General features: G+C 37.9%; 1 protein-coding gene across 11 annotated transcripts in view; it reads right to left on the bottom strand.

Annotated features, from left to right (window-relative positions):
- The window catches only part of ABLIM2 (actin binding LIM protein family member 2), a 126,271-nt gene that overhangs the window by 12,148 nt on the left and 89,024 nt on the right, over positions 1-25,099 (bottom strand). For 3 of the 11 annotated variants that reach the window (XM_026034081.1, XM_026034084.1, XM_026034079.1), the window contains 10 exons: positions 23,846-23,966; positions 22,031-22,129; positions 16,684-16,785; positions 15,298-15,351; positions 10,544-10,596; positions 9,857-10,013; positions 4,687-4,745; positions 2,879-2,933; positions 1,446-1,453; positions 1,138-1,218 (listed from right to left, as the gene is read on the bottom strand). In XM_026034081.1, the coding sequence (XP_025889866.1) occupies positions 1,138-1,218; positions 1,446-1,453; positions 2,879-2,933; positions 4,687-4,745; positions 9,857-10,013; positions 10,544-10,596; positions 15,298-15,351; positions 16,684-16,785; positions 22,031-22,129; positions 23,846-23,966 (789 nt within the window). Of the gene's footprint in view, positions 1-1,137; positions 1,219-1,388; positions 1,454-2,878; positions 2,934-4,686; positions 4,746-9,856; positions 10,014-10,543; positions 10,597-15,297; positions 15,352-16,683; positions 16,786-22,030; positions 22,130-23,845; positions 23,967-25,099 lie in introns of all 11 variants that reach the window. The other 8 variants (XM_026034078.1, XM_026034077.1, XM_026034083.1 and 5 more) reach the window with 5 other exon arrangements.

Below are 25,099 nucleotides of genomic sequence, written 5' to 3'. Positions count from 1 at the left end.
TCCATATTCAAAACATACTATAGGTATATGAATTTTTCAGAAAAACTTGATCTTTTAACAGGAACTTGTTTCCTACTTCATAGTTTTTCTCCTTTTCTGCCTTAAGATTAAAGTTTMTTTCTTCTTTTCTTGGCAAGTATKATCAAGACAAAAAAACTGTTTATTTATTTGATTACAAATCTTCCCCAAATGCCAATACTTTTAACTTTTACTGGACTATCTCTTGTTCTTAATATTAATTGGCAAAATATATATAAGTGTAATAATTCTGGTGAGACATTATTAAGTCCTGTCACTACTCAGAAGAATCAGCTTTCCCCTAGGATGAACTGTATCTAAGTTTCTCCAGCACTTACACTACTATTCTTTGTGATAGGTGGATGCTACAGCATCAGCACATTAGTTGCAGCCCTGACACATTTGTAATGGACCTTGGACCACACGACCAAAGGACATGATGCTGAATGAGCTGAAGAGTTGAGTTTTATGTACAAAATGTAGATGACTATMTTGTCTTACTGCTTCTGCTTAGCTTCCCATGATTATGAAGAAGAGTAATCCATAATTTATTTAATCAGATTATTGTATGGATCAGGAACAGAGGCCCATATATTTGCAGGATAAATTGAACTTTTTGCATGTCTAGGTTWCTCTAGGTAAGTCTTTTCTTTTTGGAACTCAAAACACAAAGGCCTGTCCCCTCAGTGTAGACTTTCAACATCCTATAAAATCATTTAAAAGTAAGGAATTTCATCAGTATGTTGGTAAAACACCATGTCATCACACATTTTCAAGGTTTCTGGGTATTCTGTTTCAATTAAGTTGCATACTTTGCATACTTATGTTTTGAAATAAAATATATTATTCTCTATCACTGTTTGGAGAAGGAGAGAGAAGGTCATCTTGTCCTGAAAAAACAACCTGCCTTAAATAACTGCAGGCTATGAACTACCACAAGACACCTACACTTTCTGGTCTAGATCCACTGAAGTCAGCAGAGTTAGGTTTTATCTGCTGATATTCCTGTCTAAACTACTCTTTCAGTTCTTACTTCTCAGCTTGGGCACAGGAATAACTAGAATCATAAATAAAGAGGACAAAAGACTTGGAAAGCCACCAAAGAAATATCATACCTACCTCCAGTCTGGTTCTGTCCACATCCTTAGGCAATTTCACACGAACCCGGTTTGTTACAATAAGTGTTTCGTAAGGATAAATCTGTTAAAGAGACGAGAGCAGATGAACTCAAGCCAAATCTGATTCCCATGTATGGAAATGAGTGTGTGGGCAAGTTACTAATTTAAATGGTACATACTTGTATCCTTATTTGACAAATAATTCACTGGGAGAAAATTAACAATATAAAATAAAAAAGGAACACATTTAACCTTGCTAGGAAGTGCTGAATCTGATTGTTCTTCCAGAGCTGGAAAAGCTCCTCTTACCTTGTATTCTGTAAGAGAATGAGAATAAATTCACAATTTAGAATTTATAGCCTTAATTTGGACTCTCTGTAATGCACATTACTCTCTGTAATTACATTAGCAATTTGTTATATGACTCTGTATTTGCTATATTTCTCTCAATGTTTTCAATAGTTGTTGGACAACGGCTTGTGCAATATTGTGGGATAACTGTGCAATAGTGTTGGGTAACTGCAAGTGTAGTAAGTCTTTGACTCTAATTGGTCTGAATGTCTATAACACAGCCTATTACTGGAAGAATAGTCCTAGAAATCAAAGGTTTATAGGAGGAAATTCACCTCCTGATGCCACTGTCACTGGGTTAACCAATGTGTATGTCTAGCAAAACCAGGAATTTTTCTTCATAAGAAACTTTTCTTGTAGAGAGAGTTATGTCAGTCTGTCATTCAAAATCCTATCTTGATGTTCTTTAACAAAATTCTTTAAAGTGCATGCATTATTATAGACATTTCATAATGGAGATATCTCAAAACCATGAAATGAACAGAATACTCCAGAATGCCAATAACTTGTCCTTGGACTGACTGCAGTAGAWATAATGATAGGGGGAAAAAAAAGACTTTTTTTCCCTGCAAATACTGGGTATAAACTATCACAAGAATATTCTACTCTGCTTGGTATTAGTAGGTATGACTACTACATAGTCACCTGTTCTCACATATACTGATGATTAATGGCAACTAAGATAGTCAATATGTTTCAATGGTCTTTTCATATTCTGAAATGAAATCAGAGATAAATCTAGTTTTCAAAATCTATATACTTTTAACCATTCAAATAATAACACARAGATTTGCATCAAGACTTGAAATAAAACATTACACTGATTTTTTTTTTTTAAAGATTAAGTGATTGCAAAACAAAACTCTACTCTTCCTTAACAGAAGATACATGTTCCTAAATTGCTCAGCTTTTTTGGAAATTCCAGCCTAAGTGCCATATTAAGTTCACAGTGCACTTAAACAGTAAATAAATTAATAGAAAATATTCTGCTTTTGGAATCTTGTACGTTTTCATCCCACTATAACACAAACACAAAGCACAAGGAACACGTTTTCCTATGAGTCTGGAAGGACTGATTAGCTTAAATTTCTTCTTGTATTTGCCATGAGAACACCACCTGCTAAGCGAAGGCTTTTGAAGACTGCTGCCACATATACAGGATACGACAGTTGACTCAGCATTGTTACAGCAACTTGTCATGGACCAGGCCTTTATCTTCAGTCAGATAAAAAGGAGATTCTCCATGATAAGCATGACTCTGAGCTGTGTCACTATCTACTCAAAATCAAATCAGCCATGGGAACCATCAGAACAGAAATCCTAATGGCATGATCCTAGCAAGCATCCTCCAAGGAAACATGAATTGGAGCGGAAATGATATTGCAATCTACCTTTCATGCCCCAACTGGCATCCTGGTCTGGTTCATATGGGCCCATATTTTCAGGCTAAAAGAAAAAGAAACAAGCAATGTTTCTGGTTCATCAAAATATGCCACAAAACAAGACCTGGCACTTTGCATTGTTGAGGAAAAAAAATGATAGTACAATAAAAACAAACAACATGTATTGCACAACAAAAACACAGATCCTTACAAAAGAGAAAGAAAATTAAGTTTCATTAGAACTTGACCTAATTGCTCAAAGTTAACATCCAAAGCAGTCACAAAACCTATCAGTCTACAAATGCAGACACCTTTCTGCTTGTGCAGGGGGATTGGACTAGATGATCTCAAAGGTCCCTTGCAACATTCATCATTCGTTGATTCTGTGATGTCTCTGCCCATAAAAAAGACATAGTGTTTGATGAAGGCCCATGACACTTGCAGGCTCATTGTGCAGGGACAGTCCCTGCCCAGTGGGCCTTGGAAGGCACCAAGGGAGGCAATCACACAATCATTATCACCCCTAATCACCCCCATGCCCTTTCAGATCTCTCAGCTCTCATGTCTAGCAGCTTCTTCATGAAGGAGGAAGGTGTCAGACTTGACATTAAGTAAGATGTGGAATTTCACATGTCTTTGTCTGTGATTCAGACATCCTACTGCAACAGTCATGGGACAGGAGATTCCTTTTGAGCCACTGAAAATTTTATGCCTTATTCTGCTTTCGGTACTAAATCCAGAGAACTGTGTCTCTGTGCCTTAGCTTTGCTCATSCCATAAACTCTTTTCTTTGCTCGCAATATCCTGTGAAGATGGCAGACCAGGAAAGAAGTGCCTGTTTATATAAATAAATGTATATATATTTATATATAAATAAAACTCTATATAATATATACATACATATGTATGCGTGTGTATATGGATATATAAATGTACATATATACATTTATTTATAAATGTACATATATACATTTATTTATTGTGTCTGAATTTTGCATGTTAAGGTAGGAAACGTGTGCATAGCTATACTCACTATAACCTGCAAGGCTCATTACTGCTTGTTTGTTTTATTTTTTTTTTATTTTATTACGTAACATTGGGATTACTGATAAAAAATAACAAACCACAAAAATTGCTATGAACCTGCATTCCAAATAGAGAACTTTCATCTGAGAAGAATATCATAATTTTGGCCTAAATGATTTGATYATGAACCACTTTTTCGACTTTCTTAGTTTTAGCATGCGATGCTGGAGCAGTTAGCTGGGGGAAATGCTGTCATCTGCAGCTTTCACCTTGTGTTACATTGCAGAAGTCTCCAGCCCCAGGCAACAGTCACTTTCCAGACAGTTGCCTGCATTCTCTCTGATGATTCTCTCTGCATTCTCTCTTCTCCCCTGCCTTAAAAATGCAATGACTGCATATATGTGCAAGCTGCAAAAAGGCAGAAGAGATGGTTCAAGAAATTTAATAGATGTGGGCTGCTCCACCTTTGCTCTAAGACCATCACTTGCCCAATTACAGGCTTATCCTTCTCTGTCATTACTTCCAGCTATGTGCAGCCTGTAGATTTTTTTTTGTCTTTTTGTTTATTTTGGGAGAAGAGCCAGGATTCCTAATGCTCATGCCACACACACAGCTGAGGAGGTGCTCAATCTGTCTTTGTCTTGCAAACAAAGTGGAACCCTCTTAGCGCAAATCTGTTACACAGGGYTAATAGCCCTCCGAAGTGATCTCTGGTTTTATTATGTGGATTTTTAACTGGTTACCAGGCTGCCTACTGATGATACAGTGCTATCTGGAGAATGTATACCTACCTGATGTAAACCATTCTTTCCATAGCCAGGTAAAGAAGTAGATTTAGCATAAGGAAATCCTGTAAGAGACAAGATATAGAGCTGTACTTTTTTTGTAATGTTTTGTGTAACCTACTCAAAMACAGAACTTGAGGAAAACATGAGAAACAGTAATTCTAGGTCACTCTGTAAATACTGTTTGCAGGAGAAATACAACTGATTGCAGCTCGACTTTGCTCCATGTTTAATGTATACAGATACGCATAAGCATGTCTACAAATCACATCATGTCAGGATGTCAACAGTGTTAATCTATGACATGAAAATGAGATTAAAGGTTTCAGAATTCATTAATTCATTTCAGAATTAAATCCACTTCYGTTCATTGTGTACATGGTCTGTTTAGACCATGTGTAAGTGTAAGTGAAGATATGGCAATGGATAAAGGAAATAAGTGAGTAAGGCAAAAATGGTTAAGAGGAATAAATGTTAAAGATTGACAAAAGGAGCAAAGCCCCTTTACCATGGACAAACTGGGTTCAATATGGCAATGACATCGCATATGGTCAGTGAAAAACAACTGAAAAGYTTTAGTTTTAATACTGAGAGTTTAGTAAAAAAGTTCTGATATTGCTATTATCACTGAATTGGTAAAAAATTTGCTTTGGATTACTTTTGGGTTAATACAAATTAGAACTGTATAGGACTGATGACTTCAGAAAATAACCTTGAACTAGGTGATCAACAAGTTGAATCAGTTTGAAGATGAGCAAACATTTACCCGCAACAAACATTCTTGATGGCACTAGAGTACTCTTCAAAACACTGAGGCAAAGAGTTAACACAAAGAACTGAATGTACTTCAGCCAAAAGCACTGGCAATCTGTGCCCAAAGRGGAATGCAAAAAAGAAATCCAGACCCCTCCAGATTAATAAGTAGCCTAAGGAGATGATTAGGAATAAGCACACAGAATGAAAAACAAAGGATGGATCAGCAAGGATCTCAACAAGTGCTGAGATAAAGTGAGATAAGCTGCCAAAAGTGGAGCTGAGTTAAACAACTAAAACAATACTAAAACAAATAGAAAAAGGTTTTCCAGCTATGTACAGCATAAGAGAGCAAGAAAAGAAATAGGATCGRTGAGGAGTTATGTGATGTCATTACACAGGAATGAAAGGTAATCCAGGTAGGGCTCCAGCATTCAATGAGCGCTTCACCTCAGCTTTTAGGAGCAAAGGGTAGATACAAGGAGGAAAAAGCTGAGGGGACAAGTGTTAGCAAAGAAATTACAGTCACGAAGAAATATAATTCAAGGTGCTTAATGTACTTTTAAACAGGGAGCTGATAATCTCAGCTAACTCACAGAAAATCACAAGACCCATAACTCATATTTTTCCTGCATCACTGAAGAATAGCAACAACGTTTTCTTATATTTATGAAGGAAAAAAAAGATGGTGTACAACTGTCAGTTTGCTTACAATATAAGTCTTAAGGAAAGACTAAACAAAAACAGAGAAGCAAACATCAAATCAATTGCAGAAAAAAAAGAATTGCTATTGTAATTCACATAGATTCATTTGGTTTAACATAAGGTAAAGAAAATGTTAGACTTTGTAGTTTTCTTTGTTAAAAGATGAGACTTCTGCATGAAAAAAACTTGACTCTCATCTAATGAAGTATTGCTAGCGTATTTGGTATGTTGCCACATGCAAAATTAAAAGCAAAATGGGAGATGATGGTGTTTMCCAGAAGAATTATACAGTAGGTAGGGAAATAACATAACATGAGAGAGGAGTAGTGAGAACTGAGGTGTGCTGAACAAGAAAAGGGTCTGCATGGACTGGTTAAAATTGCTTAATATCTTCACCTATAATCTGGACACCAGAAATAGCGATGTGTAACAAAACCTGCTGTCTCTGCAAAGTTATAAACCAATGCCAATGTACAAGAGGAYTGGGATATCATCAAGAGCTGGGACAACCTTGAACGCTACAGTAACAGAAATGGGATGAAATTTTGTAAGACATGTGAGCCTCCTAGAACATCCAAACGTCTATTATTTGAGAGTTCATCAGTTTGAAATTAATTCCACTGGATCAGTTAGGGAAATGGTGTGCGAGATAATCACAGCAATGAAAGCTCAACRGAGGAAAGAGCTTGACTTGTTTAATCTAGAAAAATGGAGGCGATATGTATATATACATATATAATATATAAAACAAAATAATTGCTTTAGAAGCATAAGTCATTGGAGGGATAGTACAGATTACAAGCAGTCTTTGGCTGTGCAGAGGATCATTCCCATCCCTGTCACAGAAATGGAGTTAGCGCTGAACAAAGAATTAGATGGATCTATTGCCTATTCCATTTCAAAAGTGGCAGCCTCCTATTGCTTGTTATCTGAATTATAATGGCAGCAGAGGGTAAAGAAGGTAAGAGACAGTGAACACTGCAAAACTTTTGCAAAAATTTCATTCTCTGGAGAAGGACACTGGTGTTGAACATGATACAGGGTTCAATTTCTGGGCATGTTTGCTACAGGGAAATCCAATTCGATCTCAAATACTTTTCCCCAATTTTACATGACCAGAAAGACTGAAGAAATGTTACAGGGTAAAATCTTGGTGCTGAAGCCACCAAGGAGTGCAATAATTAGGGGCTCCAGAGGAGGGTGGGAGAGGGAAGGATCAGTTTTCCTCCCCATGGACAGCCACAATGTCAGGAATCGCTGTGGTCTTGTGGAAAAGTGGAACTCTCTGTGTGGATCAGGCGAAAACACCCAAAGGCAAAGAAAAYACCCGGTAGTTCCTTGAAGAGCTGCTAGTCCCGGCCTTTTCTCCCGGGTTGCTGGGTTATTCTGCGCTACATCCAAGGGCAGAAGCGACATCTTGTGGCCATTTGGAAAAATTCCAAGAGGAGAATAAAGCCTCAATGATGAGTGAAAAGCCAGCAAGAAAAGATCCCCTGGCTGCAATGGGAGAGTATTTTACTTCCCTTCCGCTTCCTACTAACTTCCTTGTAAAGTTAAATAAATTGTATTTTGATTATTCCTGTTTTATTTTTTTCCCTAATATAAAGGGAAAACATGCTAGCAAAAGCCAACAGCCACGTACTCTTACTATCATGCTCAACTGCAGCTGTATTCTTAATTCAAACGTTATGGCATAATTAGCCAAGATAAAGTGATCTTTCATTCCCATCAGGGACCTTATGAACACCAGCTACTCTCTGCAAGGATACAAGATATTCCCCCTTTTTCCAGTACAGCATTTTATTATTATTATTTAATCATATTTATTATGTATTAGCTATTAAATATCTACATATAGAGATATGGGGAAATCCTGAGTGATGGTCATAACAACTAAGACATTAAAAATGTGGTTGCAGGGAAGGGAGAATGAAGGATGAGGTGGATTTTAGTCTTTCCTAATTTATTGGTGCACACAKTTTCCACTACAGTGGGGAACCCTGTCTGTTTAAGTCTGCTGACGGCAAACCTGCTTAGCTACTTTTCACATGCTCTTAAAAGTACCGYAATGAGAAGTTCAGAGCAAGTTGGAAGGAAGCAGCTGGATATAAAGAAATGCAGGTTCTGCTGCTGAGCCCTCGATGCCGCTGATCATCATCAAGCTCCATGCTACAAACTGTTAATTACACATTTCTAGTTTGTACAGTTCTACATTCCCAAGATAATAAATAAATAAAAAAAGATGATGTAGATGAATAGTGATAGATACAGCAATATTCTTGTGACCACCAGAAAGCTTCTACGTGGACCTGATAGATGCAATGGAAACTTCAGGTGTGCATTTCTGTGCAATGATTTCTAAATGTCATGTGTTCGACATTTAGAAGAGGCAGTTCTGCTTGAAAAAAAAAAATGTATACATGTATGATGTGTCTGGTGATGATTAAGAAATCATCAGACCAGTGAGTCTGACAATCAAAAAAAACTTTTCTTTTTTATCCTCTTCTGCCCTTGTGACAGACTCTGCTGCATTTGGTTTCCCTCTTCCTTGCAGAGCTAAGCCATAATTTCCTTAATAGAAGCTGAGGGAGCCAGTTCTCCCATTACCGAGATGCCCACAAGTCTTCCCTGGCTGCCAGGCCTGCCTTGCCTTGGATACCTTCTTTTGGAAAACTCCTTCCCCAGCCTGTCTCCCCAGATGACCTGTTATTGGTCCATGAGGGAAATTGGAGGAGGCAGGATTGGGAGTAGCTCAGTTACCCGTTAAAACCATTTAATCTATTTTTGGTCACTTGTGCAACCTAAAAGTAAAATTCAAACTCCCCTTCTCATGATCAGTTCCTACATTTTTGGACTTCCTGAAATGCTGAATGAGAAACATGTATAAAATGCTTTTGGTACTGAAAACTGGCATGTATATGTGGGCTTGAGATAAACACTTACTAGTAAAAATACTCAGTTACTCCAGCCAGCTTTTATATGCAGAAAATGTCTGTGAGCTTTAAAGCTACAACTGTGAACAATAATAAAAAAGCCTATTCTAAATTAATCTTTGCAACAAAGCATTCTTTATCCTTTATCCCAATTGAAGAGAAGAGAAGAGAAGAGAAGAGAAGAGAAGAGAAGAGAAGAGAAGAGAAGAGAAGAGAAGAGAAGAGAAGAGAAGAGAAGAGAAGAGAAAGAAAAAAAAAAAAAGAAAGAAAGAGAGAAAGAAAAAGAAATTACATTACTAACATTCAGTGTTATACATGGACTTTATATCAAGGAGTGATTAGTGCAAGGCAACAACCTGTCTGATAAACTTGGAACCTATAGAAGAATTTCTCAAAGCTAGTGCAGGAAAGGCATAAAAGGTTCTCCTACTGCATTTACTGAAAATAGGTAGCATATAAATATACACATTTATTTATTAATTAGGGGCATTTTTTTAATAGTAAGRAGGATCTGCTTTCCGAAGAGAAGCTATGACTATAAAAACATAGCTTCTTCTTTCACCCATATGGCAGATGGCAAAGTTGCTAGCTGGAGTTTTGAATTGCTCCAATAACTGAAATCTGAAGGCCATTTACAGGCCATGGCTACACAAATTTAACAACACATAAACTATGATGGAGAATGGGAGCTCAAAGCACACCAGAAATTGTGTGCACAAGCAGGGCTACGATCCCACACTGGGCAGCTGCCACCAGGCAGGATGCCCGGCGCACGTGGCACTCACGGGAGTATGTGGTGGTGGTGGTGGCTGTGCTCTCCTGCATCCTCTGGAAGTTGTCTCTGTCCCCTCCAGGGGTTAGAGAGAGCGACCGTGTGTCCGAATCCGGCGAGTTAGTTCTGGTGTCCGCATCCCCTTTCAGAATAAGCCAACTGGTCTTCAGCTGAAGAAAATAAAATCCTGTTAAATGSGATTTAACATCTGGGTGCAGTTCTCCTGCTTCGCAAGTCTGGGAGTTCTGGCTACTTGATTTTATATTTATTCTGTAATAAACWTCTACTAAATTATATAAGTGCACTTCTTCATGTAATCCCTCAATAGATATTACAGTTAAAAGTACATAAAATCCGCCCCACTTTAAAAGATGCACCGTTTCATTTTTATTTATTCTTTGATAACATTTATCTTCTATGTTGACAAACATTCTCAGGAGAAGTCCAACCAGTCCAACCATCAAGGCACATATTTATACTAGGTGAAATTCTAGGAACTTAATACTGGTAATTTTAATATCTCTATATCTTTCTCAACTGCAAAATGTAGAGATCATGTTTTTCTATGTCTTCTTGTAAAGAACTAAAATCAGCATGACTATTTCAGTTATAAAAGGTGTRTTTTTAAATATAAACACATTTTAAAAGATAGTTTCCTCAAGAAATATCTATCCCTCCTTTGGTTCTTTCTGGTCATTACCTTCTTACTGTCTTGATCCARACTTCCATCCTCCCCTTCTGATCTTCTTGCTGCTAGAAGATAAAGTTAATGATAAAATTAATGATAAAAATTAAAAGTCATACATCTTTTTTTGAGTTTTATTTTGACTGTGACTATGTTTCATATATTCTCAAAAGTAAAAAACTAAACAAAATTGGGGAGAAAATTGGATGTGTAATGCTATGGTGACAGAATTATTTTAAATGATTTTGAAGTAACTACAGTTAATATTCATGCTGTAGGTATACAGCAAATATAATGAATCTACATTTTTTTTTAGAGCGGAGGCTACTGTTGGGGAGTGATTAGAGCAAAAATCACACATCATGACTTAAGAGTTGGATTTACATGCTCATGGCACAATGGTAGAAGTAATTTTTTTTTCTTTCTTTTCTTTTTTTTTTTTTTTTTTTTTTTTTTTTGTGGTACCATGATCATGAAAACACACATAGCTATTTAGCTATAACAAGGTCTGCATATCTGGTCCCAGTCATGTTCCTCAAGGAATGGGCAAGGAGAGTAAAAAACACAGGAAGAAATCTAGTATTACCTCTTCATTACCTCTGGAAGAGAAATCAATTTAGTATAAAGAGTGTGAAGGTACATGAGAGAGCTGACCCTCTTATGCAGCTATCATTTCACTGGCAGGAGCAAAAGTAGACTGAATCTGAATTTCATAGTTCCTTACCATCCATTTTTCTATTATGCTTCTTTTTGTTTTTTTTTTTCCTCAAAAAATATTGCTYGTATTTACTTGTTTTATTCTCTCTTAAATTTCCAACTTCCCGAGGAAAAGAAAATCCAAATGCTATTTATTAAATAGTTCCCAACCATCAGATGTGTTTTTTTATGGTTTTACATGGTCTCAGAGATTATTTAACAGAAAAGACTTGGGACAACTTCCATACCATTTCAAATAACTTTGCCAAATCTGAGTCCTACTTGCCTTCATATCACTCTGTGTTGTTCTGGAAAGAGTTTTAATTGCATAATATTAGTGTAATGCAATGATCTAGCAAAATTTTCAGTCCCAGGGAGGTTATGGTAATAGGGTGATGGTCTGCAACGCCTGCGCTTGGGAGCAATGTCAGGGCCCCACGAGACACAATGCTATCAGAAAAAATGATATAGTTTTAATTAAAAAAAGAAAAAGATAAAACAATATAGTACTAACAAAAAATAGGATAATACAAAAGCTRAGGATTGCATTAGACTGCTCAGGGACAGAGGTTAGGAGGAGCACAGATTGCACCTTTAAATGTCATGGGAGCAATCGCAGCGAGCTGGGAACAGCTCTTCCCTCTCCATCTCCCACCAGTGGGTTTGCAGAGGGTCTGTCCTACTTCTAAATGGCAGGGGCCACCTCTCGCTGTGCCACTGCTATTCTACTGCAGTTGCTGGTGCCATCACACATCTATCACACATCTAACGTCTCGACCATAACTGCGTTGTTAGAGGCGAAAATTTGCAATTTCAGTGTTTCTTCTCAGTTTAATGTGTCAAAACAAAGCTAGGTCCAAAAATAAAAAGTGTTCTGAAAAAATCATGATTTTCAAATTTAACTAATGGTAAAAGCATTCTCTTAGGGTGACACGCTATTACTCTTAAAAAGAAATAGCAAAGACTTGAACCTTGCTGCAGAGAAATATAGAAATATCCTAATTGGGGTTTAATCAGTAACAAGATGGGAAAGATGGAAAATAAAAACTCTACATTGCATTARGGCCCTAACCCTTGTTCACTGATGTTTTCAGAAACTGTCCTTGATAGCAGCCAACAAGTTGTTCTAGGTTATATGTATGGATCTACTCAGGAAATCGTAAATTCTTAGAGAAAAACTGCTACATTTTTGCAAAATATTTTTTTTCTCAAGAATTTGATGTTTTCCAAAAAAAAAAATCCAAAGTGCCATTCAGAGGTTATCCATAGGTTTCACTGGATCCTGACAGTATCTGACTTCAAACAGTGGAGCACCAAGGTCTCAGGTAGAAGTCCAGAGTCCAGCAGGGGCCTGCAAAGGCCCATCTGAAGTTCCTGACTGTGTTAAGCACCTCCTTGGGCAGACAAATCCGAGTGGAAATCTTCTGTGAGCAGCAAGCATGAGCTTCCCTGGAGCTGGGGACAGGCTGCTCTCCCCAAWCCCCAGGCATGATATGCACCTCTCCCACGGATGGCTCAGTGCTCAGCATCCAACCTCTTCCTTTTTTTAACTTYGAACTAAATTTTCTGGAAAATCCCTGCACACCAAAGAACGACCTCCCAGCTCCCACGCTCTCTACTTCCCTACGCCAGCTCAGGCTGATCGCTCGTATGCCACATTCTTCCGCTGCCTTTTTTTCACTCCAGAATTGGATGTTTATAKTAGAAACACAGAAGCTCTGGCTGCAGCAAATGTGCTGGGCACTGCTGTAACTGAAATCCTTCAAAGCCAAATGTCTTGGACAAGTTTCTTGCAGTTTTTGTTTTAAGGAACATTTTTGTGCTTGTTTGTTCAAACTGTTTCTTCAGCGAAGGAATGTTCTCTGGCTCCCTTACAGGGTGTTTTAGCCCAGTGTCCCTTCAGCCTGAGGAGCTGAATCATCACTTGTGCATGTGTTCCTGCTTTAGCAGAAATCTTTATACAACCTCTGCTGAGAGTCCTTCCAAAGCAAAAGGTAAATGCTGCTTGTCTTCCTATTGGAAGCAAAGTTCATTGCTCTATTTGTTTTTTCTTGAGTTACATCAAAATGCCATTTGGATTTGATTTAGATCACTTGGTTTAGGGAAAACTGTGTTTTCATCTTTAGTAGAAACATAACTAGCACATATTTTCAATACATCTATTCAGAACATAATATATAAAAGCAAGTTCAAAATCCATACACTTGTACTAATGAGAGCACTGACTCCATAATTTGATATTCTACTATAGTGATTAGTACTGAAGTTAGTGGACACACAACAGTGCAAAATCGACACAATCTAGTGTTTGACTGCACATCTGAGTGACTGAAAATTTATATCAATATGATATATTTTAATATGATATAAAAATAAATGGTCTGGAAGGAAAAAAGTTGCTGTTTAGAGTTCTTTTTGCAAGCCAAAAATATATATAACATTAAATGACACAGCCATGGTATATGACATTAGACAGCAGCAGCTGGTATAAAGCAATGACGTTATTCTGATTTACACTAAATGAGATTCTGACACTTGCTTAGTAACTGGCCCCAAAGAGCAGCAGCATTGCATACTCTCCTCTGCTTTCATCACCAAAGAGCCTTAGCTGGCTCTTTATTCTTCTTTTTTATTTTTTCCAGGTAGAGGATTAACTACCAGTMCAATGGAGTTTTTGGTGTAGGACAGGTTTATATCATGCTTCATTTTTTGGCCTCTGCTTCTGAATACAGGAGAATTCCAGCAGTGACACCTTTCATCAGAAATGGCAGAAATGAAGTTACTCATTTTTCAGGCACCCTGTTGCAACAAGACCTGGGTGGTGGATACAGCAGTGGTTCCCACCAGTTCTCCAGGTGCAGAAATCTCCAAATGCTGCATAACTGCCTGGGGAATGGCAAGTCCAGAGAGCTGGGAAGGCAGCTGGAGTTAAACAGGATAGCAAAGCAGCAAGGAAGCCAAGATCTTCCAAGCAAGAAAATCCCCACATTCTTGCTTTGAAAGATTAGCAATGGAATTTAGTTTAGAAAAATGAATTCTGTATTACTGTGTCTGCACCGTGAGCCAAGATCGTTGTCAAATGCCCCTAACAACACAGCAGGCACTGGCACCAACACGGAAGCTGCAGTGCTGTTAATTAGTCACATACAACAGAAATACTAGGGGAAGAATGCAAACTTGACATTTCTAATAACCCAAAAAAGAAATTGGCTTTGGTGTTAAATATTAATTAACTTTTCATTACACTCTAGTTAATTAGCAATATACTCAGGTGCTGGATTCCTATTTGAAAGCCTGAAAATAGAACGACTATAAAATCTAGATTTTCACAAGCTGGTGGTTGAATTCTGAAATAAGAGTAGCTAGTATTATTAAATTCTTTGATAGCATTTTGAAAGTTTCTATTTTACTGTTGCGTTCAAAGTACATTTTTTTACTAGAGTTAAGTTAACACAAAACCACATACCTATCATATATTTGTATCTGTTAGATACTTAGACATCAATCGTGTAGCTGGGTCAAACAAAATTTTCCGACTTTTATCTTGCTGATGATATCAGCTACAGAAAAAAAAAAGCCCTTGGCAGACATGGTGTGATTGTATTTGTTCCTGATATTATACAGCTCAAAAATCTTGAAGATGAAAAGTAGATATTTCATATATGCCTCCTAGAAATTAACTTTTTTTTTCTTTTACCCCAGAAATGTTAGAATTATTTAAAAACAGTAGATACTCCAAAGCATAATCTGTATACAAGATAGCAACACCATATTTTTTCACTCCAAAAATAAGGGAAATGTTTTCAGGTTAGTTAGGAATTATCAAATTTAAAGAGGAATTATCAAAACAAGCCAAAATATCATTATCCCAGTTACAGAGAACTTACTGAACCCTTGGACATCATGTTATATAAAGCGGTATTTAATTTTCTTGTTACTTCTTTTCCATTTTAGACCATAGGGATTCTAGCGTAACAAAATGCAAACACTCCAGCCAAGCAGTTCAGCACTCAATACACATTTCTTTACAAAGATGTGGAGCAAAAAGTGCAACAGAGAAAAGCAGACTGTACCATGCTGTTTGTAGATAGGAGGTTTCCTATAGATGTTATCTTTTACTCCCGTTTCTGAGAAAGAGGAAAGAGAAAGAACAGAAGAGTAAGCAAGCAGCTTAGACCAGGTTGCTCCTGTGCCCTCTCCTCACTGAAACGCAAACTTGTGCAAGGGCCGCTCAGTCATTCACCATTTTGTTATTCACTGGTCACTCCACAAGAAGGAGTATTGCTCATCATCAACACATATTTAAATCATTTGACTATGCCTGCCTAAAGAGTCTAATCTACTCTTCAAAATAGTCCTTCAAAATGCTTTAAAACACCCCAAGTGGCACCCATTTACTGGTATGTAGATGGCCACATCTGAGCTACAGATTTCTACTTCATAGTCAACTGAGAAACTGGCTACACCTATCACTACATCACGACTTAACATGAAACGTGTATCATTGTAGGAAAGTCTTTGGCAATAGTCACACCTGAAAAGGGAGTACTTCTCTATTAATTATTAGAGAGTGCACATGTTCAGATATAGAGGTTTATACTAGAAATAATAGCAGTAGAAATACTAGAAATCCTTCACATGAAGTTACATAGCTTGTCTATAGCTGGAGCTGTAGAACTGAGCTGGCCTTCCAGATATTTTTGGTAACCCCTCAAGGTCACAGTACTGGATTCCCATAGCATGTTGTATGGATGTCAAAATTAGGCCTATGGACTAGAGCAAATACAATTCCTAATTACAATGTGCTCATAGGAAAGTCAGTCCCCAAAACTAAATATTAATATACTATTCCACTGCAATTCCTAATTACAGTGTGCTCATAGGAAAGTCACTCCTCAAAACTAAATATTAATATACTATTCCACTAAGCAGGTAAATGGGCTTAGCCCTGAAAAAGCTAAACAGCGTACACATAAATTCTTGTGCTTCTAAGCTAAATGTAAGCTTGAAAATGGTACAGTATGTATGCAAGGAAACAGTTATTGTACGGTGGCACAAAGCTTTTCATCTGTTTCAATAACGTATACATTAACGTGACTCTAATTCAGAGTGTAGACAGATACGGGAAAAACAAAAATAAAATCAAAAACATCCTCCAGCCTTTCCTCCTCCATTCAATAGACTATGCAGCTGTGGCACTAAAAGCAGTTGTATCCTTGCAGGTTTAATAACATCTGTCACTCTATGCCTCAACTAATGCAAACTTTTTTATACATAATCACACAACACACTAACTCCTCTATTTCTGAGACAGTGTTTAGCAGGTAACAGCCTTGCACTCATCAGAAGTTTTCTTTGTGCAGCTCTTAATTTCACAAATCAATGAAAAAAAATACAGTTAGAAGAGAATAAACAGGTGCCAGCAATTGAGGATCAAAAGCAAAGCAGTGAATGCCTACCTGGAATATGGAAATGCCTAGGAGCCTGCTGATAGACAGAAGGTGAAGATTTGCTGTCTGAGTACATGGATAAACTTGGAGTGCTCCGACCACTTTCACTGCCTCCAAGGGGAAGAGCAAAGAAAGCAGATAAAAGAAAAAAAATGGAAAGCAAAGTAGAGTATTTCAAGCATAAAAGCTTGTTCAGAATGACTTGTTAATCCAACTTCTTAAAATAAATGGGTTGTGTAAAAAACACTATTTTCCAGCACAGCAGTGTATTGGCTCAGTCTCCAAAGAGAATGAATTTTAGTTTTCAACTAGCTCATAAATAATAAATCCTTATACTATCAGATTAAACTGCAGTTTTGCACCCCCACTTCTTTTAAAAATACTTTAATGCAGAAAATAAAAGGATAAAAACATCCATAATCCTATAATATGTTTTACATAGCCTTAAGTGAATAATCTAGCAGTCGAGTTTTTGAGAAGTTTAATGCTATGGCTTATACCATTATACCCTGCTCTTAAAACCATTAATGAATAAATTGCCTAAAGACAAGACTAGACTAATATTATGGTTAAATGGATAGATGCTCCTGGATCTATCTATGACAAAAACAGACGCTGAAATCTGGTATTCGTTGAACTAAACTTTCCCCACAGGTAGCATGCCACAGTTATTTATGCACATTTATGCAAACAGGGTTGGATTATCAAGTCATGGATCTATAATGCCATAGCCACTTGGCAAAATACTAAGGTATACACAGCATTGAGGTATATTTTCTCTTATTTCATCAGATACTCATTGGCGCTATTTATTTCCTCTCCATTTATTTCTCCAAAATTCTATGGCATTATAGTGCTGCTTGGCAAACAAAAAAGTAAAGCTGTACTTTTTTGGGACTTGTAAAATCCAATTAATTTCTAGCACTGTTAAGCAACTGGAAGCCAAACATGACACTTACTTTAACATAAAACAGTTATTTGCTGTTACAGTTTTAGTATAGATGGAGCACAAACTTAATGGATATTAATGATGAAATTATAGCAAGTTCTTTGGGGGAAAGAAAGCAAAACTGCTCAGAGCGTTGGATCTATCACTGAATGCTGATCTGAATGAAGGGAAGGGGGGTTACTTATTGTGCTCTTTATCTTATGACCATTAACTAATCTGTTGTGCCTATTATTTCCACAGTTGGTGCAAAATTATAACTCCAAAATTATCGAGCCATGGCCATCGTGTCCTCAATAACAACAGCTTCCAGTTGGAAAAATACCCCAACAACACTCTACAGAGTAGCTTAAAAATTGAAATTACCACTGCACATGATATTAGACCACCACTCTTCCACAAAGAGTTAGAGAATGACTGTAAATCTGAAGCAACACCAATCCTGTAGCCAAACTGTCCTTGGACAAGGTACCAGACAGTTATTCAGGTTGTTGATCCCTGTTTTCCTCTTGGAAAGAAACCCTTGGTGGCAGTTTTCACTATGTTGTTATTATTTCCCTTATTCTTTGCTGCTTGCTCCTCATGTGCTAGAGCCCTACCTTATTAAAGAGGAGGAAGCCTTAATTTCACTCTAAATTGGACATCAAGGAACATGCTAGTTACTTTTTAAAGCATAGTCCCTTACAATGCCAATAAGTAAAAATCTTGCAGTGTCACTCATCTCAAAGCGATGTTTCTCTTGGAAAGTTTAAATTAAACAAGAAGAATTTTTTCAACTGATTGTTGCAGTGTAATTATTCTTCATTTATTTAAAATTAGCATATTAGTAAAAACCCTTATGCATATATGACCAATATGAATAGTCACTTTATCACCCCAAAATGAAGACGCTGTACATATACAAAAAGTTATGCTTTGGCAGTGGGCTGTCAGTCAGGCAGTCAGTATTCCGGGAGTCAGGAGAACTGATTAGGAGGATTAAACTTGCAAGAAAACAGGATGCAAGCACATACAACAGAGGGCAACATACCTGCAAACTACTCTAGGCAAGGTTAATCTGCATGGAGATGTTTGCAGAGCCATCACATAAACTTACTCAAAAGGGAAGAATAAAGGGTGGAATGAGAGGAAAAAAAAAAGGTTCTTCTTGAAACCCCCTCTGACAAGGTATAATCAGTTAGATTGTATTTAAAATTCTGCCACTTATTTGGTCAAACACAAATGAGTAGCTGTATTTCACATTTTGAACACAAATTATTTGGTAATAAAACAAACTGAAGGTCCAGATAGGAAGTTTATGCGTAGAAAATCCAGATAGGCATTTAATGCACCCTACAATAAAAATCTCTAAAATGAGACTTCCCCACAAATTTGTCCTACGCTTTGCCCAGCAGACACGAATGAAGAGCTTCAAATAAGATGTCAGGGAAAACAAAACTACTGGAGTGAGCAACTTTTCAAAGTTCTGGTTTGGTCTCCTGCCACCGGCAGCTGCAGGCGGGGATCTGAGCTGCTACTCGGCACGGGGCAGAGAACCGGAATCATGAACTCTTCCCGGGAGACTGTTTTGTTTAGTTTGGAAAGAGCCTGGAAAGGTTTCCTTTGAACTTGAGCATCAACCACAGAAAGCCTCTTGTGTCCCTTGGCTCCTGACAAGACAGGCTGCCCTTTTACCCTCACGTACAGGCAGCAACTGCGCAGATCTCCAAGCCTGGTCCCTTTTCATCCTGCTCAGGGGATTGCCAGGGAACAGGATAATGTTTATACCTCCCTCCTCGTCAGCTTTTATCTTATCTGGGAAGAGAGGAAATTTAATAACGATTTTGCAAATTCATTAAATAGCTAGAAAGTTGCAGTGAGAGTTTTGCAAGTTCTCTGACTGAGGATGAACAGACACTGCTGACCTAAAAGGGTTGATGCCAGAGGTTATTCCCCAAACTGGATCATTTAGGATATCAGTTGCATGAAGCTAGACAAAGATACCCCAAGCCCGATAACTTACGCTTTTCAAACTTTCAACACCAAATAAACAGACTCTGGAAGCTTTGCTCATATCCTAGAAGGGAAAGGCACTTTCCACCACTTTTAAGTGGTTTTTTTTTTTTTTTTTTTTTTTTTTTAGTAGGATTCAACACTGACTTTATGCTCACTGACTCCCTCGCTGCAGCTGAAAGAGTGACACCAAGTGTGATCACTCTGAATATCATTCACACCCTGGCCTCTGATGGGCACAAGGGACTGTGATGCTTTCCTGATGCAAGAATCTAGTTCCTTCTTAATTTTGAAGGCAAAACCTCATGATAAGGAAGAGCTGAACCTTTTACTCTCCTGATATCCAGACTAAAGGGTACAGAAGAAAGAGCGGAAACTGAGTTATCATATTCTTGTAAGAGAAATGCAAAACTACGTCACTCTTGGGAACAGTAAGATGCTAATTCAGTGAAGTCAATAGGTTATGACTGCTTTAATTTTGCTAGGATAATGATTTCTCTCTCCTAGAAATTTAAAGAAAGATTTTGTATGATGATTGTGGAGAGCTGGCTTTACAAAGATTAGATGCAGTGTTATTAACCAGGTTGTTATTATTTTTAAGAGCATGATTTCACTTCTTAAAAACGGAAGTGGCAACATTAACCTTGGTCTGCAACAAAGCAACTATTCTTATGATTCCACTCTTCCCACACTAACCAGTTAGAAGACAAAAAAACAGCACATCATCACCCTCAAAAGGCTTATGAAGGTAAGGAAAGAAGAGCACCTTCATCTCAGAGCAAAGGATCTGGAGAACAAAAAGAGGATGGGGACAAATCTTCTCACTCCTTTTGGACGGAGACATTAGCTCAGAGGAAAACAATTGGCAATCTGTGCAATCCCTTCAGGGCCCAGCCTTATATATATGGATATATGTTACATATCCATCCACATACAATACCTATACTCCTCACAGGAGTGCTGTGGCACAGGAGGCAGGAGCTTGCATTATGATTTTTAGCTCATTGATAAAAAGTGCTGCAGAAATGCCAAATACTGTAATTTTGACCAGTCTACTAATAACTGTTTGGGCACTAGCAGGATCTGTTTCTCCAGGCAGGAGCAATAGGTAATTGCTGCTGCTCTGAGCAACAGCAGGTAGCACCACGTGGAGAGCCACTTCAGTGCGAGTGCTGCTAGGCAACTGCAGAGGCTTTGAGGTAAGAGTGACTCAATTCTGGACAACAGCATTTAGGATTGGACAACTGGACAATTTCAATATTTAGGGTATCCACAGAAAATCTGTGGAAGCCGTGCCTTGGGGAACTCCACGATGTACGTCAGCCTTCCCCAAAATGTGAGCATTTGCAGGCGTGGGAACAGGTCAGAGTTGAACGGCTTTTCCTCCAAATTCAGAAGACTTTTGCCTGATTCTGCTCCATGTATTCCAGTGAAATTCATCTGACTTCTTTGAACAGAATTGCTTCTGGATACATTAGAGCCCAATCAAGATGCGCTAGCTGTTTTTCCAAAGGCAAGGAGCATCTGCTACTCATTTGAGTTTGTATGTTAGACCTGCTCATAAGTCTGGCTCCTGCAGAGGGTCACTTCCTTTCCAGTAAGGGTTATGATGGCAAGAACAGTTTTGTTTTATTAATTCAAACAGGACATGAGAGAGTGGGAAGGGTCATTGGGAATGTCTGCCACTCATGTCTCCTCTCTGCTCTAAGGACAGGCTCAGGGGAGGACATGGTGGTTGAATGTCATTGCTTCCACATATTTGATTAACTGGCCAAACAAAACCAGCTTTTGCCTAAAAGGTTAATTGTATTTCCCCATTACTGCCTCCTCTCTGCAAAATGGGAGTCACTAACAGCTAATATCCACTGCAGAACATTTTGATGGTGATAAGACTCAACACAATCAAATGTTTTTTAATATATAACACAGATACTTTGCTAATCATTGCTGCTACACTGGTTTAACTGTCTTACCTGCCATAATTTCTGTTTATAATACAAATAATAAACATAATCCCTAAATGTCATTTCAAAGGTTAAATAATTGACTATCCATTGTTGGAGCCAACGGAGCCAACATTTATTTTGGTTCACCAAAATGGGGAAAAGGTAAACACTTTATCCTAGTATGAACAGAATTTTAGATTATTTCCATTCCTCATTTTCATTAGAAATTCATTAATTCCTTCCCTCCACCCCTTTGAGAAACACTTAGCGCTCATAAAAAAAAAAAGGCAAAAATAAGACAACCCATACCTACTCCGTTCTTGCAACTTACACAGTACATCAAGAAAGCACTTGCACAAAATTAAGACAAATTTTATCCAAGTGTAAGCCATGCTTGCACGAACATAAAAGTGAAACACATCTGAATAGATCTACAGTTATCACAGCACGGTTTTGCATTCCTGAACCTTACCTTTGAAGAAAGGGATGTAATGATGTCTGAATGTAGATGTAAGGCTTGGGTGTTGGGGCAGGGAGATGCAGCTACTGGTACCAAGAGTCTGAGTACCAGCTGGGGGCAACAGAGAGTAAGTGAAAATAGACTATTTAGTTCACTTACTGAGAGCCACAAAGTAYAATGCCATTTTCTTTTTCAGGAACATTTTCCTCCTGATGCTTGGAAAGTGTATAGTTTATATTTAAGATTTAATCTTTCTAGTTATTCCTAAAATCACTGTAGTGGCCATATTATGTGGCTGGCCAGGGGTAGAGACACAGATAGAAAGAGAGAATCACATAAAATGCTGCTAATGTAATGCATCAGAAAATATTCCAGAAAAGGCACCACAAAGAGCATAGCTGCACTCAGGGGAAACTCTGCATATTCAAAAGCTGCAAGAGTGAATGATATATGTTTATAATGGATCTAATGGAATGAAATGGGCAGAGCCTGTGCTTTGGTGAGAACTGTGCTACAGGAGGGTTCAGTTCTCAACAACATCAGTGCCTATTGGAGGGATTTGGTCTGCAGAGCACSAGGCCTCTCAAGTGCATGGCCAGCTTTAAGCACTTAAAAGAACATCCTGAAGTTATTTGAGCTCTGAAAGTTAAATGTGTGGTTAAGCACTTCAAAAAACTTTCTCAAAATCATCTTTATTTGTTTTCTTGGTTGCAATAATGTCCTGTTAACAATATTTTCCAGAACTAACTTTATAAAAACGTCAATTACAATAGCTACCCTTGAAATTTTCATTAAAGTTGTAGAGCATTAGAATTAATCTGGAATTTCTCCCTGCTTTAATAGTGTGCAGCTAAGCTTCCGCATGACACAACTGCCAGATCTTCAGTCTAATTTTCTCTCTCTTCAACAGATCTTTGATACTGAATCTAATTTCCAGCTCATCAAAGACTTTATATAGTACAAATATTCATTTCCTGTAAAAACTGTTTCTGTTACCCATATAATTTAGAAAGATGAAGAACTCTGGATTTTTCAAATTTGTTTATAATTTTAATGTATTCCTAATGATATTAAAAGACTTTGAGAAAATAACAGAAWTTTTCTGTGTTTTCAGTTCAGATGATGGAGTGGAGAAAAGCTGGAAAGAATTTTGAGTAAATTAGCTGGCTATTTTTAAAGGCCACATTCTTCATAAAGTCCAAATATGASCTGGCCTTTGTAAGAGGGCACCCATGCCAAGATTAAAAGAGGACAATTTCTCCTCTCTGTGCAACTGGAACTTCAACATGGCTGCTACTATAGTAGCCCAAAGCTGTAATAAACATTTCAGTAAGGTTCTCAATTAAAGGACTCCAGCCTTCAAAAACCAGCCCGCGAGACTGGTTTTTGGCCTTGGCCATTCCTCCAGCTCTTCCTCTGAACTGTGGTGCAGAAAGCCACCATGGACTATAACCCTGTGGTACAGCAAGAATAGGAAGTCCCTCAAGCACCCGCGTGACTTTGTGCACTCACTGCTACCATGATGCATGGTGTAAGAGCTGTAGTTTGACTGTGCAGTTTCAGGAAGGATGGGATCAGGATCGAGTCCTTTTTATTACATAAAGTTTTGTTTTCAGATACAAGTTTTCTAGATGTCTGTCTTTTTTTTTTTCCTAGATGATCCCACCTGAAGCATTTATCTCCTCCTTTTCCCATGTTACATTAAACATAATACTGCAATGAACCACTACTCCACCTAAACACTGCCTGTCAGTGTCTTCTCTACTTACAACATAAGAATAAATAGAAGGAACATCTAGAGCATAAATAAGGCTGCTTCTCAGATACCTGGTCTGCTGTAATGCTGAGGAGAATGGGATGTTGGAGTGTAGCGACCATAACCCACAGAGCCAGTAGAACTAGGACTCGATGTCCTGTACTGTTTGAAAGATCTATCATCTTGGTCACCCTGAGAGCAAGAGAGAAAAGCATAAGTCATTATGAAAGAGAAATCACTTTCAAAACAGGCAGAATTGGTCTCTTTTGGTGCCTTGAAGAAAAGAACTTGAATCTGTCGTAATGCTTCATGCAATCCCAACAAAATCAGGGCAGCTTTCAGCCATAAGCACCTCCACTGCAGTATCATTCAAGGACCTGTGCAATTGCCAAATATCAGAACCTGGTCATGTTAATTGGAAAGGTAACACGTAAATAAATTTAAAGTGAAAACACCGTTTAGAAAGAACAGCAGAAYAGCTCATCATAAAAATGGTGTTTTAGCACCATGCAATTCCCCACTCTCTTCCACCTTCCATATTGTTTTAACAAAAGCAAGTGACAGATGAGATCGAGTRGCGTGGTTATACTGTGTTCACTTTGCATTTGTGTGACTGGCTACATAATACAGTGAAATGATTACAGACAACAGAAAACCAGCACTCACTGGCTTGATTACCTCACAAAATCTATTTGCCTGCTGTATAAACTGCCTAGCATACTACCAATAAAACATGGTTATTATCAGCAAAGTAACTGATATAAATATGGATATACAATGTTAATATATAAAACTAATACTGTTAAATTGTGCAATGTAAATCACATAACCTCCTCCAACTAAAAATTTGACTTTGACAACTTAAAACTATGTACATCCATTAAAAACCCTCCATCTCTGTTGCTAGTTAAATTATAAATTCAATTATCACGTAGTGTCTCCTTAACAGGAAAACCATTAATGAACAAATTAGATGTGGAAATGACTTCATGGAAACTAGGTACAAAACCAAACTCAATTATCTTGTTTCTTTTTATACAATTCAGAAATGGCTTGAGCGAAGTCCAAATTAGAACAAACCTGAGCAGCCCACGGATCCTCCCTAACATAAGGTCATACTCCAAAGATTGCTTCCTTCACTCTTCCGGTAGGTGCGAGTGAGGAACATGTTATCCCAGAGCAGCTGTCAGGAGCTTGTCATGACCAGGACATCTCTAGGTGATTGCATGACTCCCACTGGATTGTTCACTGTTTATAGAGATGGAGGATCCTACCCGGCTACATCACCACCTTCCAGATTCCGATGAGGGCAACTTAATTATATC

This window comes from Nothoprocta perdicaria, unplaced genomic scaffold (assembly GCF_003342845.1).
Source record: "Nothoprocta perdicaria isolate Ctin4 unplaced genomic scaffold, notPer1 scaffold_14, whole genome shotgun sequence".
NCBI lineage: Eukaryota > Metazoa > Chordata > Aves > Tinamiformes > Tinamidae > Nothoprocta > Nothoprocta perdicaria.
This window is presented reverse-complemented; position numbering and strand designations above follow the sequence as displayed.